The sequence below is a fragment of the Nerophis ophidion genome, linkage group LG10 (assembly GCF_033978795.1).
Source record: "Nerophis ophidion isolate RoL-2023_Sa linkage group LG10, RoL_Noph_v1.0, whole genome shotgun sequence".
Lineage (NCBI taxonomy): Eukaryota > Metazoa > Chordata > Actinopteri > Syngnathiformes > Syngnathidae > Nerophis > Nerophis ophidion.
In genome coordinates, this window is record NC_084620.1 from 41,325,503 (window position 1) to 41,342,463 (window position 16,961).

The 16,961-nt window shown below is 40.1% G+C and overlaps 1 protein-coding gene across 1 annotated transcript in view; it reads right to left on the reverse strand.

Annotated features, from left to right (window-relative positions):
• Positions 1 to 6,832: 6,832 nt before the first annotated feature.
• The window catches only part of col4a5 (collagen, type IV, alpha 5 (Alport syndrome)), a 79,308-nt gene continuing 69,179 nt past the window's right edge, over positions 6,833 to 16,961 (reverse strand). The window contains exons 40-49 of the mRNA XM_061913802.1: positions 13,648 to 13,781; positions 13,503 to 13,575; positions 13,352 to 13,423; positions 13,107 to 13,235; positions 12,929 to 13,027; positions 12,641 to 12,853; positions 12,391 to 12,568; positions 12,191 to 12,305; positions 11,945 to 12,117; positions 6,833 to 8,285 (exon numbers count right to left, since the gene is read on the reverse strand). Coding sequence (XP_061769786.1) covers positions 8,204 to 8,285; positions 11,945 to 12,117; positions 12,191 to 12,305; positions 12,391 to 12,568; positions 12,641 to 12,853; positions 12,929 to 13,027; positions 13,107 to 13,235; positions 13,352 to 13,423; positions 13,503 to 13,575; positions 13,648 to 13,781 — 1,268 coding nt within the window. The 3' untranslated portion in view covers positions 6,833 to 8,203. The remainder of the gene's footprint in view (positions 8,286 to 11,944; positions 12,118 to 12,190; positions 12,306 to 12,390; positions 12,569 to 12,640; positions 12,854 to 12,928; positions 13,028 to 13,106; positions 13,236 to 13,351; positions 13,424 to 13,502; positions 13,576 to 13,647; positions 13,782 to 16,961) is intronic.

The window sequence follows — 16,961 nt, forward strand, 5'->3', positions numbered from 1 at the left end:
GGATGTATACATATATGTGTATATATGTATGTATATATATATCTGTGTGTGTGTGCGTGCATGCATGTTTGTGTAAATACATGTGTGTGTGTATATATGTATGTATATATATATATATATATGTATATTGTATGTTTATACATATATGTATATATATATGTGTGTGTATATATATATATATATATATTTATATGTATGTATATATATCCATCCATCCATCTATTTTCTACCGCTTATTCCCTTTGGGGTCGCGGGTGGGCGCTGGTGCCTATCTGAGCTACAATCGAGTGGAAGGCGGCGTACACCCTGGACAAGTGGCCACATCATCGCTATACACATAGCTCATCTTGAACGGACACAAGTCGGCAGCGCAGAGACGTCACCAACTGATGCAAAGACGAGTGGTCCATCCTGGTTCCAGACTTGGAACATCTAGCGCGTCAGCCGGAAAGGCTGATCTGCGGTCACCTGATAACCTATCCATGCAGGAGAGAGGGGCGGTGCAAAAAAGAGGGACAGCCTGGTCTAAAAAGGGCGTCTATTTATATAAATGCTTCTACTGAGGTAGCATCTCTAAATGTTACCGGGAGGGCATTCCAGAGTACTGGAACCCTGATAGCCTGCAGACTTCTTGGGGCTCTGGGAATCACTAATAATCCGGAGTTCTTAGAACGCAGATTTCTGTCCGGGACATATGGTACAATACAATCAGCAAGACAGGATGGAGCTAGACCGTTTAGCATTTTATACGTAAGTAGTAGAACTTTGACCTCGCATCTTAAGTGCAGGTGAGCCAGTATAAATACACTGGGGCAAAAAAGTATTTAGTCAGCCACCGATTGTGCAAGTTCTCCCACTTAAAATGATGACAGAGGTCTGTAATTTTCATCATAGGTACACTTCAACTGTGAGAGACAGAATGTGAAAAAAAAAATCCAGGAATTCACATTGTAGGAATCTTAAAGAATTTATTTGTAAATTATGGTGGAAAATAAGTATTTGGTCAACCATTCAAAGCTCTCACTGATGGAAGGAGGTTTTGGCTCAAAATCTCACGATACATGGCCCCATTCATTCTTTCCTTAACACAGATCAATCGTCCTGTCCCCTTAGCAGAAAAACAGCCCCAAAGCATGATGTTTCCACCCCCATGCTTCACAGTCGGTGTGGTGTTCTTGGGATGCAACTCAGTATTCTTCTTCCTCCAAACACGACGAGTTGAGTTTATACCTAAATGGATACATGGATGATACAGCAGAGGATTGGGAGATTGTCATGTGGTCAGATGAAACCAAATTAGAATTTCACAACTCATATGGAAACAGGGTTTGTAATATGTGACAGTAATCAAGCCGGGAGGTAACGAACACATGGATAATGATCTCAGCGTCGCTAGTGGACAAACAAATTTGAGCAATATTACGGAGATGAAAGAAGGCTGTTTTAAAAACAATCTTAATGTGTGACTCAAATGAGAGAGTTGGATCGAAGATAATACCGAGTCGCTTTGTGTAAATGTTTGTTTGACAAAATTTAAGGGGGTATTATTAAATAGGTGTCGCTGTCTAGCAGGACCGATAATCAACATTTCCGTTTTCTTAGCCTTAAGTTGCAAAAAGTTAGCGGACATCAATTGTTCGATTTCTTTAAAATACGCCTCCAGCTGACTACAATCCGGCGTGTTGGTCAGCATTAGGGGCATGTAGAGTTGGGTGTCATCAGCATAACAGTGAAAACTAACATCGTATTTATGTATGATGTCACCTAGCCGCAACATGTAGATGCTGAAGAGTGCAGGGCCAAGAACCGAACCCTGGGGAACTCCACACGTTACCTTAACATACTCTGAGGTCACATTGTTATGGGAAACACTCTGCATCCTGTCAGTAAGATAGGAGTTAAAGGGGAACATTATCACAGTTTCAGAAGGGTTAAAACAAAAAAAAAAATCAGTTCACAGTGGCTTATTTCACCAACCTTTCTGAAACCGAGAGCAACTTCTTGGGTACTGATTAATGTGAAGGGCTACCAGTTTGATACACACTTAAATAAATTGCCAGAAATAGCCAAATTGCTCAATTTACCTTTAACTCTATGTTATTATTAATAATTAATGATATTTATCTTTGTGGAAACACTGATAATTTTAATGATTACTCACAAATATATATAGAAGTAGTGCCCGGAGGATAGTGATAATTTAATTATATTTAGCACTGATTTTCCTAATATTACAAACAGCTCCTTGATAAGTTTTCCAGGAAGTGGGTCAAGTAAACATGTTGTTTGTTTTGTCCCATTTACAGGCCGCAGGAGGTCCTCTAATGTTATTTCTTCAAAAAGAGAGAGATTATTTATAGATATTTAAATTATGACATATATATGTATATGTATATGTATATATGTATGTAAATACAGTATATGTATGTATACATGTATGTATATATTTGTATATATGTATTCTCTTCTGTATTTATGTATATCTTGTGTATATATATATATATATATATATATATATATATATATATATATATATTAAATGTCTGTATATGCAATGCGCTTTCTTCATTTTCATGACTATTTACAATGTAGATTGTCACTGAAGGCATCAAAACTATGTATGAACACTTGTGGAGTTTTGTACTTAACAAGAAAAGGTGAACTAATTACTAGTTTTCTTCAAAATAGCCACCTTTTGCTCTGATTATTGCTTTGCACACTCTTGGCATTCTCTCCATGAGCTTCAAGAGGTAGCCACCTGAAATGGTTTTCACTTCACAGGTGTGCCTTATCAGGGTTGATTAGTGGAATGTCTTGCTTTATCAATGGGGTTGGGACCATCAGTTGTGTTGTACACACACACACACACATATATATATATATATATATATATATATATATATATATATATATATATATATGTAAATATATATAAACAATTAACTTCCCTCTCGTCTTGTTTTTTCTTCTTTCTAATATATTCCCTCTAGCTCTGGCCAACTGATCCAAACATTTATCCAAATATTTATTAAAGTCTGATACAAATAAGGCAACAGGAGAAGTATCCCACACTTATGTCAAGTAAATCTGTACATCAGATATGATCATCTACGTCAACAATATGATATCCTTGAGCGGTTGTACACCACAATTACAAAAAAATTGGAAAAATGTCTAACAAAATGTTAATTCTGGAACATACTGCGACCCGGATTGTGGACATTGGCAGGCCGGATCCTTAGTCTGGGGGCCCCTGCTATAGTTCAGCTTGTGCACATGTGTCAAACTCAAGGTTGGGGGGCCCATGTCATTTTAAATGGCCCGCAAAAGGCTGGAAATAATGTTAATCATGAATTGATTAACGTGGACCCCGACTTAAACAAGTTGAAAAACGTATTCGGGTGTTACCATTTAGTGGTCAATTGTACGGAATATGTACTGAACTGTGCAATCTACTAATAAAAGTTTCAATCAATCAATCAATCAAAGCGTCTTTCAATTTTGACAGAAAACAATACACAAAATCAGTTAAACGTACGGCAGAATATAAGCGAAAAAGTGAAAAAGAGTTACATTTAACACCACTAGGGGAAACAAATCCAAATACTTGGATAGTTTCTCAAAGGCAGAGCATGAGTGCATGATTCCATTGATGTGTTTTATTGATCCTGTGACTGAGCTTCATTCCATTTTCAGCAGAATTCCACCACAGCCTGTTTGTGCAGCTCAGGTGACCCAAAGTCCAACTGTCAAAACAATCCCAAAGTCCACTTTGGTCATGTGAGTTGCTGGGCTCAGAGTCTCTGAACACATTTCTTCTTTGGCAAGATCATCATTGTTACCAAGACATGTGGTCCAAGTGTTGCGATGATGTTGCCTTAAAAAGTCACAGTACAAATATTCAGTATTTGTCGAGAGTAAAATGTTTTCTCAATAATTCATCGACCTCTGACCTTAGTGACACGAAACAATAATGTACAGGTCTGATACCAAAACAAGTTTTCTTTTTTTTTTTTTTTTTTTACCGTCATCAATGTGTCCCAAGAAGAAAAAAAGTAGCACACTTAGTAGCACACTTTTTCCAGTGTGCTACTATGCTGCCACCTGCTGGTTGTAAAGAGTACAGGCAAAGCTTAACCACGCCAATCTAATGTTGTGCAAGAAAAACTATTTGTAAAATAACAAAAAAGGTGGATTCACGTCTCATCTGGTCACGTTGTTGTTATTATATATTTATATATATATATGTATATATATATATATATATACATATACATATATATATATATATATATATACATATATATATATATATCCATCCATTTTCTGCCGCTTGCCTGTCTCAGCGCCACCTCATCGCAGATATATGTATAGATATATATATATATATATATATATATATGTATATATATATATATATATATATATATATGTCTATATATATACATATATATGTACACATATATATATATATAGACATATATATATATGTATATATAGACATATATATATATATAGACATATATATATATATATGTATATATAGACATATATACATGTATATATAGACATATATATATATCTGCGATGAGGTGGCGCTGAGACAGGCAAGCGGCAGAAAATGGATGAATATATAATAACAACAACGTGACCAGATGTATATATATATATATATATCCATCCATCCATTTTCTACCGCTTATTCCCTTTTGGGGTCGCGGGGGGCGCTGGCGCCTATCTCAGCTACAATCGGGCGGAAGGCGGGGTACACCCTGGACAAGTCGCCAGCTCATCGCAGGGCCAACACAGATAGACAGACAACATTCACACACTAGGGCCAATTTAGTGTTGCCAATCAACCTATCCCCAGGTGCATGTCTTTGGAAGTGGGAGGAAGCCGGAGTACCCGGAGGGAAGCCACGCATTCACGGGGAGAACATGCAAACTCCACACAGAAAGATCCCGAGCCTGGATTTGAACCCAGGACTGCAGGACCTTCGTATTGTGAGGCAGACGCACTAACCCCTCTGCCACGGTGAAGCCCATATATATATATATATATATATATATATATATATATATATATATATATATATATATATATATATATATATATATATATATATATATATATATATATATATATATATATATATATATATATATATATATATATATATATATATATATATATATATATATATATATATATATACAAACCCTTTTTTCCATATGAGTTGGGAAATTGTGTTGGAGGTAAATAAAAATAGAATAGAGACAAAATATTTGAAGTTCAAACTCATAAACTTTTTTTTTTTTTTTTTTTTTTTGCAAATAATCATTAACTTAAAATTTCATGGCTGCAATACATGGCAAAGTAGTTGGGAAAGGGCATGTTCAGCACTGTGTCACATCACCTTTTCTTTTAACAACACTCAATAAACGTTTGGGAAATGAGGAAACTAATTTTTGAAGCTTTGAAAGTGGAATTCTTTCCCATTCTTGTTTTATGTAGAGCTTCAGTTCTTTAACAGTCCGGGGTCTCAGCTGTCGTATTTTATGCTTCATAACGCGCCACACATTTTGGATGGGAGACAGATCTGGACTGCAGGCGGGCCAGGAAAGTACCCGGACTGTTTTTGTAAGAAGCCACGCTGTTGTAACCAGGCTGAATGTGGCTTGGTATTGTCTTGCTTAAATAAGCAGGGGCGTCCATGAAAAAGACGGCGCTTAGATGGCAGCATGTGTTGTTCCAAAACCTGTATGTACCTTTGAGCATTAATGGTGCCTTCACAGATGTGTAAGTTACCCATGCCTTGGGCACTAAAGCACCCCCATACCATAACAGATGCTGGCTTTTGAACTTTGCGTCAATAACAGTCTGGATGGTTCGCTTCCCCTTTGGTCCGGATGACACCATGTCGAATATTTCCCCCCAAAATTTGAAATGTGGACTCGTCAGACCACAGAACACTTTTCCACTTTGCATCAGTCCATCTTAAATGATCTCAGGCCCAGAGAAGCAGGCGGTGTCTGGATGTTGTTGATACATGGATTTCGCTTTGCAAAGTAGAGCTTTAACTTGCACTTACAGATGTAGTGACAGTGGTTTTCTGAAGTGTTCCTGAGCCCATGTGGTGATATATTTTAGAGATTGATGTCAGTTTTTGTTACAGTGCCGTCTGAGGGATGGAAGGTCACGGTCATTCAATGTTGGTTTCCGGCCATGCCGCTTACGTGGAGTGATTTCTCCAGATTCTCTGAACCTTTTGATGATATTATGGACCGTAGATGTTGAAATCCCTAAATTTCTTGCAATTACACTTTGAGAAATGTTGTTCTTAAACTGTTTGACTATTTGCTCACACAGTTGTGGACAAAGGCGTGTACCTCGCCCCATTCTTTCTTGTGAAAGACTGAGCATGTTTTTGGAAGCTGTTTTCATACCCAATCATGGCACCCACCTGTTCCCAATTAGCCTGCACACCTGTGGGATGTTCCAAATAAGTGTTTGATGAGCATTCCTCAACTTTAGAGTATTTTTTGCCACCTTTCTCAACTTCTTTGGCATATGTTGCTGGCATCAAATTCTAAAGTGAATGATTATTTGCAACAACAAAAAAAAATGTTTATCAGTTTGAACATGAAATATGTTGTGTTTGTAGCATATTCAAGTGAATATGGGTTGAAAATTATTTGCAAATCACTGTATTCCGTTTATATTTATATCTAACACAATTTCCCAACTCATATGGAAACTGGGTTTATATTTCCATACCGGACATTGAGTGACTCTTCTTCGAGCAAATAATCACATTTCTGAGGACAAAACTTTGGTCATTGTGTTTATTTCAGTCTTCAGCTTATAACAACTTCTCGATACCATAACATGGAAACAAAACAAACTTTAAAAATACATTTTAGTCGCACCCCAGCTTGACAAATTTAGGACTGATGGAAGCATTTTTTTTTTTTTTTCTTCAAAAATATCAATACAAGATGCTGCATCAAATAAGAGCACTAACTTTGGAGGCTTTTGGTCCAAAAACTATATTTAGCCACCTTGAAATGTTAAAAAAAAAGAAAGAACAACAACAAAACACCACAATGAGCCAAGCTTTTAATTGAAATCCTCGCTTGCACAAACATGTGAAACGCACCCCTCCCAATCATCAGAGAATCTTAAATTCAGCTCAACATTTATTAAGAATTCTACAAATGGAATACAAAAAGCTTTAAGTGATTTCATGTCATACACACTTTGCTTCAGGAAGAATGGCTTTCAACTGTGCTCAGTAGTTTTTGGTGAAATGCATGACCGTAAAAACCCACTGCTAAATGCCTTTATATCCTCTTTTTTTAATAGAAATATATATATATATATATATGTATATATATACTGTATATATATTCATTATATATAAAATACTGTTCTTATTCATAAAAGCCTTACTTTGTACAAGAAGTGTGTTTGTAGGCGAGTGAGTGGAAGCCAACTAAACCTGCAAAACGCTCGTTTTCGAGTCAGGCCCAAATACGCTAAAAATAAAAGGTGTTTTACACAATATACACATTTCATTACTTACAAAAGAAAGAATGCAGAGTTAGTGTGGCGAGCTTCAGCCGGGTTAGTACCACCACATGTCACGACGGGAATAGAAAACGCGGGGAAAGAAGGGAGGTACAATTCAAAAGTGGTCAAGATAAAACAAAGGCCGTCAGTGCATCTCTCATCTTGGATGTCCCGAAGTCAAAAGTGCCGATTTGGTTACCATGGAGAGCGTCCTCCACTCCTCCTTGTTGATAAAATAAAAAGACGAAAAGAAATGTGTGTTGGAAAGGATCAAGCGCATTTGTGTTGCGTATCTAAAAGAAGGATGAAACATGTTTGCTCTCACACATTCATCATGGCACCATTTTTTTTCTGCTCTCGATTTGAGGTACTTCTTAGGAAAAAAAAAAACAAAGCAAAAAAAAAAAGGCTTATTTATATAACTTTTTTAACGTGTATAAGCTGTGTTGCACAGTAGCACCATTGTTTGTAGTACCATTGGAATTCCACCTCGTCTGCTATACTGTCACCTAAAACTCCCTGCCCCCCCTCCCGCCTCCCCTCAAACCCCGACCTATCGTCCAATCGGCTGTCTCCGCTAGTTAGTCTCTGGCAGGTGCAGGTGGCTTGCTTGTGAGTTGCTGTGTGCCGTTACGTCCTCTTCATGCAGACCACGCAGCGGCTGACGCGCGTCCGCAGGTTGCCGGCCTTCAACGTCTCCGACTGGGGCTTGCTGTGAGGGTCAGAGGGAAGTGTCACAAAATGACGTCAAGGCGGACAAAACCTACGGATAAAGCATGAAACTGAGGGGGATAGTCGTGCTCAACTTGCTTGTACTTCGCACATTAAAGGGAAATGGCACTTTTTTGGGAATTTTGCCTTTCGTTCACAATCATTATGAAAGACATGACGATATTTTAATGCATTATTACTCGTAAATAAAAGTCAGACCATAAAATCCTTCTTAAAAAAACATCCAGAAAGCGCCAACAATACTCCATTTACATTTCGTGACTGGAATATTAACCAAGTACCGTATTTCCTTGAATAGCCGCCGGGGCGCTAATTGATTTAAAACCTCTTCTCACTCCTGCGCTTTTTCAAGGCATGCGGTAAAAGTAAGCAGGCACTAATAATTTTAAAACCTCTTCTCACCCCTATGCTTACCAATGGATGCAGAAAAAATTGAGTGAGATAAAAAAAATAATATAAAATTCTTCTACGGCCAATCATGGCACCCACCTGTTCCAAATAGGCCTGCACACCTGTAGGATGGTGCTAGCGGGTGTATAATATGGCCAAGAGTCATGGATGCATTGGAATGCTGGGTAATTCTTATTTTGCGTTTATAATGTGTTACAGAGCCAATGTTCTCCAGAAATGTGTTTGTTATTCTCGTTTGGTTAGGGTTTAACAGAGTGTGGCACATATTATTATGAGTGTTAAAGTTGTTTTATATCACAACCATCAGTGTGTTCTGTATGACTGTGGAACAAGACCCCTGGTTTACACAAAGTAAACCATTTTGAAAATGACGGCAGGGGAAGTGTCATGACGTAACGAATTAGACCTGGCGATAAAAGTAAACATGCGCTTATAAATTAGGGGAACGAGTTTTACTCAGCAGTAATTCAAGGCAGGTGCATATTACATGCCCGGCGGCTATTCAAGGAAATACGGTATTAATGATGTTGTTATTATAAGTGCTAACGCAGACTGTGATCAAGGGCTGTTTCTTTTCTTCCCTGCTCCATGGAAGCAGATCATGCCTCTCACCTGGAAAGTAGGACGAGGATGTACTCCATTAACTTGGTACACTTTGACAGCCAATTTAGACTCGGAAATGGCGATAACGACACGAAAAGACGCTGGGTTTCACCCCCCTTTTCTTTATTTTTAAAATTTATACATAACCCTTAATAATCTAACTAATATTCTTTATAATCCTTATAAATAGTCTTTGTTAAAAAAAATAAAAAATAATAATATATATATATATATATATATATATACATATATGTATATATATATATATATATACATATATATGTGTGTGTGTGTGTGTGTGTGGGAAAAATCACAAGACTACTTCATCTCTACAGAACTGTTTCATGAGGGGTTCCCTCAATCGTCAGGAAAAAAAAAAATCTCCTGACGATTGAAGGAACCCCTCATGAAACAGTTCTGTAGAGATGAAGTAGTCTTGTGATTTTTCCCACACACACATATATTGCGCTCTACCACGGTATCGAGCACTAATCTCTGGATAATCTAATTAAGATATATATATATATATATATATATATATATATATATATATATATATATATATAATTAACCCTTTTAAATAGTTTTTACGTCTGTTTCTTATTGTTAGCTCTGGATTGATACAAAGGAGGTATTTGATACCTAGAAGAGTTTACATGTTGTGTTTTTTTGTTAAATCCCTGAAAGACTGTGATTTACAGTTTAATCCTGGTTTTGCAGATACACTGAGATAAAGTCTAAGCTCAATGTGTTTTTAAAGCTGCACCAATTTCCCCAGAATTTTCAACAAACTTGAAGTGTTTTGTCCAGAGGATTATTTGTGACGTGTACGTTTTCAGAATGTACTTGTTGTATTTTTGGCCAAAGTAAAACAAAGAAAACAACCTGGAGTTGTCTTTTTCGCCCGGAAAAGGGTGGAGTGCCATCTCCGGGTTGGGGAGGAGACCCTGCCCCAAGTGGAGGAGTTCAAGTACCAAGGAGTCTTGTTCACGAGTGAGGGAAGAGTGGATCGTGAGATCGACAGGGGGATTGGTGCGGCCTCTTCAGTAATGCGGACGCTGTATCGATCCGTTGTGGTAAAGAAAGAGCTGAGCCGGAAGGCAAAGTCCTAAATTTACCGGTCGATCTTTGTTCCCATCCTCACCTATGGTCATGAGCTTTGGTTTATGACCAAAAGTACAAGATCACGGGTACAAGCGGCCGAAATAAGTTTCCTCCGTCGGATGGCAGGGCTCTCCCTAAGAGATAGGGTGAGAAGCTCTGCCATCCGGGGGGAGCTCAAAGTAAAGCCGCTGCTGCTTCACATCGAGAGGAGCCAGATGAGGTGGTTCGGGCATCTGGTCAGGATGCCCGAACGACCTCCCAAAGGAGGTGTTAAGGGCACGTCCGACCGGTAGGAGGCCAGGGGGAAGACCCCGGACACGTTGGGAAGACTATGTCTCCCGGCTGGGGAGAGGAGACTTTGGGCTTTCCTGCTTAGGCTGCTGCCCCCGCGACCCGACCTCGGATAAGCGGAAGAAGATGAATGAATGGATGGACAGATAGCTGTAGTATAAACCATGTACTGATACAACACTTACTATTTGTATCGATTGGCCCACCTCTGTTTTCATTCATTACCTCTAGCTTAGCAGTTAGCATATTCTCCTACGGTGTGTAGTGTGGCATGTTTAGCTGTTCATCGTCCTCCATGGAGGATTCTTGTAAGAAACAGTTTCTTTTCCGCCATGGAGGTGAGGATTGCCGACTCAAAAGTGGCTTCACTCTGCAGAGAGACGTTAGCCACTAGCGAGGACGCTAGATTGTGTTGAGGACGAGTTTGTTCGCTCGTCAACTTCACAGGACACAGCTAGAATTGTCATATCTTATTGGACCGGACAGACAGCAAAGTCCTAGCCAATGGTGTGGCTCTTTCAGATCGTTGTTTGCGACATGAACCTGGCTTGAAGGGCATTTTTCCTTTGATGGTTTGAAGGTCTTTCTGGGGTTCACCACAGTATACTGCGGATTGCAGGCTTGATTGTATTTTCCCAGGTGTTTTTCCTTTAAAGTCAAGTTAAAGTACCAATGATTGTCACACACACACTAGGAGTGGTGAAATGTGTCCTCTGCATTTGACCCACTCCCCTGTCCACCCCTTGGGAGGTGAGGGGAGCAGTGAGCAGCATCAAATAATTTTTGCTGATTTAACCCCCCAATTCCATCCCTTGATGCTGAGTGCCAAGCAGAGAGTTAAAGGATACAATTTTTATAGTCTTTGGTATGACTCGGCCGGGGTTTGAACTCACAACCTACTGATTCCAGGGCGGACACTTTAACCACTAGGCCTGTAGGTTTTCATGGCGATTCCCTCTGGCAGTGTTAAAACTTCTCCTGGACTTTAGAGACTTCAATGTGTTGGTGTATGACTGTTTGGGTTTTGTTTGTTGTTTTCTTGTTTCAAAGTGGTCACTTAGTGTGTGCACGTAAAAGGGAGGGAGAATCCCCCTTTGTGACACTTGCGATCAAACACTATATAAGTACATTTTGATTGATTGATGGTGATCGTGTGAGTATGCCCTCAATGATACAATGCAAGCATATGGTGTCTGTAAGGGTTTAAAACTAATTGACTGGAGAGCGTACCTGAACATATCGTTTTCGTCCACGGTGGCTAGCCAGAAACTGTAGGAGTTGCCATAATAGTTACACGTCCCCCTGCCGTGGCACTCGATGAAGGGAGCGCTGCGGAACTCCTCCAGACAGGAGCCGGGGGAGGCCAGAGCCTGTCCTGAGCCCTCGGCGCCGGCACTGGTGTGCTGCAAAGGGACAGGAAGGAAGAGATGTTCACACACGGAACCGAATAGAAGTCCAAATGCAAACATGTCGTACCATCATGAAGGAGTAGCCTATCCACAGAGCCTCCCAATTGGCAGGGCAGTTGGGAATTTGGATGGTTTGACTATGGACTGCGATCACCATGGCTGGAGCTTCACACACAGAGCACCTTGATGCACAAAAACGCACACAATGAAAAAAACAATTATCGCTCATCACAGCCACCGCTCATGTCCTGTCTATCCGCCTCCCACCGGCTGATAAAAGGCTTGATGCTCTCTCCAGTGATGGGTGCCATGGACATAGGCATGGGCTCAGGCGTGGATAGCCAATAGGAGTAGTCGTTGCGGGAGGCAAAGTTGCACACGTTGTTGATGTTGCAGAACATGAAGGGCATGGTGCTGAAACGACGCAGACAGCTGCCCGCCGTGCCTGGAGGATACGATATGGAAAGATCAGACACCTGCAGCACTTTTTAAAAGTTCTGGAGTGTCGTAAATTTACCGAGGTCCTGCCCGTGCGCCCTTTCGTTGCCCTGCACGTACAGCAGAGAATAGCCGTCATATATCAGGTTGGTTCCGATGGGACAGCTTGGCACTTCCTGGATCTGGCTGTGTCGGGTGATGAGAAAGCCGTGGGCTGCTGACCCTGATCCTGTTAGACCGGGAGGACCCTGTGGACCATCAGACCCAGGTGGACCAGGGTAGCCTCGCTGACCTGGGTATAGAAAACACAATGAGCTTTCAAACTGTTTGTCGAGCTTCTTATTATTGAGCCACAGTCAAAACTCACCAGGCTGACCAGCAGGCCCAGTGTCTCCCTTCCTTCCAGCAGGGCCGCCGAAGCCAGGGGAACCCTCTGGACCGGGATCCCCAGGTTCACCTGGGGAACCTGAAATCCAAAAGAACAAAGTATTCTTTTTAGAAACACATCCCTTTGTAATTCCAGTTAAGACGTTTCCAAAACTAACCTGGAAGCCCATCACGTCCAGGGGAACCAGGCTGGCCCCGAGCACCAGGCGTGCCCACATTACCAGGGGGTCCACGCTGCCCCTTTATGAAGTCGGGAGGCGGAGGAACACCAGGTTCACCAGCAGGGCCTAGAACACAAAGGATAAAGGAAGCTTTAGAACCGTTTAGGACATCATTTATCCCTAAATCTGGAGGGGCCAGCATATTAGCAGAAGGTTGAGTTTCCCTTATCATAAGACTTTACCTGGAGGTCCAAAATCTCCTGGATCACCAGGAAGGCCGGAGGCGCCCGGAATTCCTGAGTCACCTTTAGGTCCTGATGAAGAGACAACACTTATTCGGGACTTATTTTAATTATTTCGAGAGATCAGAAAAAGACCGGCACTTGATCGTACCAGGGAATCCGGGAACACCAGGCAGACCAATGTCCCCCTTAGTGCCAGGAATGCCAGGAGAGCCACTTGAACCCTGGAGGGAGAGGTCCAAACAATTAACTCAAGTAATCAGTCGGTTTTTTTTTTAGATTTTCTTCACTCTTACTGAAAATCCTGGAGTGCCGGGGTCTCCTTTCTGTCCGGGGAAGCCTGGCTGACCAGGAGCACCAGGAATACCTTTCTCTCCCTTAAAGCCACCACTTCCTGGGGACCCGCGGGGACCTTGTGGGCCAGGCACACCTTCATACAGACGGAAATGGTCAGCGGTAATGCAAGCCACAGTTAGGTTCTCTATTTCTTGAAGTAACAAAATGAATTGAGGAGACCTCTTAATGAGAAAACACAGGTAGCGATCCATCTTCACAACAAATAGCAAATTCAAATTTTGCATATCATTTTCAACATCCCCAAATCATCAAAGCCATCAAACCACTGGAGTCTAACCTGAAGGACCTAGGATTTCCAGAATTCTCAGGTAAAGTGGTTGCAGGTTGACAGGGAACAAAAAACAAAAGAAGAGGTTTAGACAGAAAATAAGTGTAAAGCCTGAACTTGAACATGTTTTAAGGAATACAATGATTCACCTTATGATAACGTTCAGCTTGCCCCCAAATCCTTCCCAGTGAGTTGGGAATACAATAAAAAAGACCTATGATGATTTTCACCTGATGTCTGACTTAATAATAATAATGTTACAATGTCGGATACTCTTGTTAAAGCAACAACTCATGAGATTAATGCATTTGGGTGCAATTTTGAATGCCCCTGAATGCTGTTTTTTGGAATCTTTTTTTAACATTGGACCATTTGTGACGTCACACATTGATGGACATACATTTCTGGTCATGATGTGTCGGCAAGCTTCCTACCCCTCTGCTGAGCCAGACTGCTGCCTGAAGCTCTCCTGGTATTCCTTTTTGTTTCATGCCCTTCCACCTGCTCTGATGTCTTAAAGATAAATATTGGTGTGTTCAAATTTCCACAACATTTTTACGTCGGCCTGTCTTGTCAAAATCGGCTACTACGAAGTTGGATTGGCCGCTAAACTCTGACAAGATGTGTCGGGAAGCTTCCTACCCCTCTGCTGAGCCAGACTGCTGCCTGAAGCTCTCCTGGTATTCCTTTTTGTTTCATGCCCCTTCCGCCTGCTCTGATGTCTAAAAGATAAATATTGGTGTGTTCAAATTTCCACAACATTTTTACGTCGGCCTGTCTTGTCAAAATTGGCTACTACGAAGTTGGATTGGCCACTAAACTCTGACAAGATGTGTCGGGAAGCTTCCTACCCCTCTGCTGAGCCAGACTGCTGCCTGAAGCTCTCCTGGTATTCCTTTTTGTTTCATGCCCTTCCGCCTGCTCTGATGTCTAAAAGATGAATATTGGTGTGTTCAATTGTCCACAACATTTTTACACGGGCCTGTCTTGTCGAAATTGGCCACTACAAAATGGGATTGGCCGCTGAACTCTGACATAAAAAGATGGAGACATTGCAACTTGGTTGGAGGAAACACAAGATGAAATGAGAGAAATCTTTATTTGCATCTAACCTTGGCATGTGCATATCAAAGGGGATCTGCATTTTTTGAAAATGTTGCCTATCGTTCACAATCGTTATTAAAGACATGGCGATGGATGATTTTTTTGGTCATGCATTCTAACTTGTAAAAAAATGTAAATATTAGTTCGCTTACAGCTGAGTCGATGGGAGGTCCTTTATTCCGCCCAAAAAACCTGGTTAAAAAAAACCCTCCAAAAATCACCAACCTGTTTACATTTTGTGACTTCAATATTAACCAAGTATTAGTGATATTGTTATTTTAAGCGCTAACGCAGACAAACTTTTTATAGCAGGGCTGTGATCACAACCCTGTGTACGTCTTTGACATGATTGACTGGTGCGGTGTTTCCTCGCTCCCTGGAAGTATATTCTAAATCCTAAATCGTGCCTCTCACCTGGACAGAAGAAGACTGAGGACGTATTCCGACAAGTTGGTAAACTTTGACAGTCATTCAAAACGCTTCTTAATGAAGATTATGAGTCATTCTTTATCTAAATGAGAACACATACATCCCAGCAGTCGGCATCCTAATGACAGCAGACCTTGTACAGGAAGTGATTTTTTTTAAATTATGTTTATTGGCTCTCATGAAGTCTGCAGTGAGTAATAACCAGTAATGAAGAAAATAGAATAAATATTAAATGTTATCATAAATGTGCCTGTTACTACATTGCATATATACTTACATCATGTATGTAAAACCTGAATGGAGGTGTTACGTTTATCTTACGCGACGCAAGGTTCGAAATTGTTAAAATAAACAAGTTAAAGGTGAAACTATATAATGTTTAGAATGTTATATATATATATATATATATATATATATATATATATATATATATATATATATATATATATATATATATATATATATATATATATATAACTTTGTGATATAGTCGAGGGTACTGTGGTTTATCCGTTGTACAGTGCTCAATACCAGGGTAGAGCGGGACGAGCAAACTGGTATCATCATGCCGGTACAGAAGCAAGGCACTACTATGTAACAATGGCCAAATCCCCATGTTATGTACCCTATATATATGTAACAACCACAGCCTTTTAGGGATGAAATAGCCTCTGTGTATTTTCCTGACTTAGCGTATATCATTTGTGATATGTATATATCCATCCATCCGTTTTCTACCGCTTATTCCCTTTCGGGGTCACGGGGGGCGCTGGCGCCTATCTCAGCTACAATCGGGCGGAAGGCGGGGTACACCCTGGACAAGTCGTCACCTCATCGCAGGGCCAACACAGATAGACAGACAACATTCACACTCACATTCACACACTAGGGACAATTTAGTGTTGCCAATCAATATATATCAATCAATCAATCAATCAATATATATATATATATATCAATATATATATATATATATATATATATATATACATATATATATATATATATATATACATATATATATATATATGTATATATATATATATATGTATATATATATATATATATATATATATATATATATATATATATATATATATATATATATATATATATATATATATATATATATATATATATATATATCAATCAATCAATCAATGTTTATTTATATAGCCCCAAATCACAAATGTCTCAAAGGACTGCACAAATCATTACGACTACAACATCCTCGGAAGAACCCACAAAAGGGCAAGGAAAACTCACACCCAGTGGGCAGGGAGAATTCACATTCAGTGGGACGCCAGCGACAATGCTGACTATGAGAAACCTTGGAGAGGACCTCAGATGTGGGCAACCCCCCCCCCTCTAGGGGACCGAAAGCAATGGATGTCGAGCGGGTCTAACATGATACTGTGAAAGTTCAATCCATAGTGGCTCCAAGACAGCAGT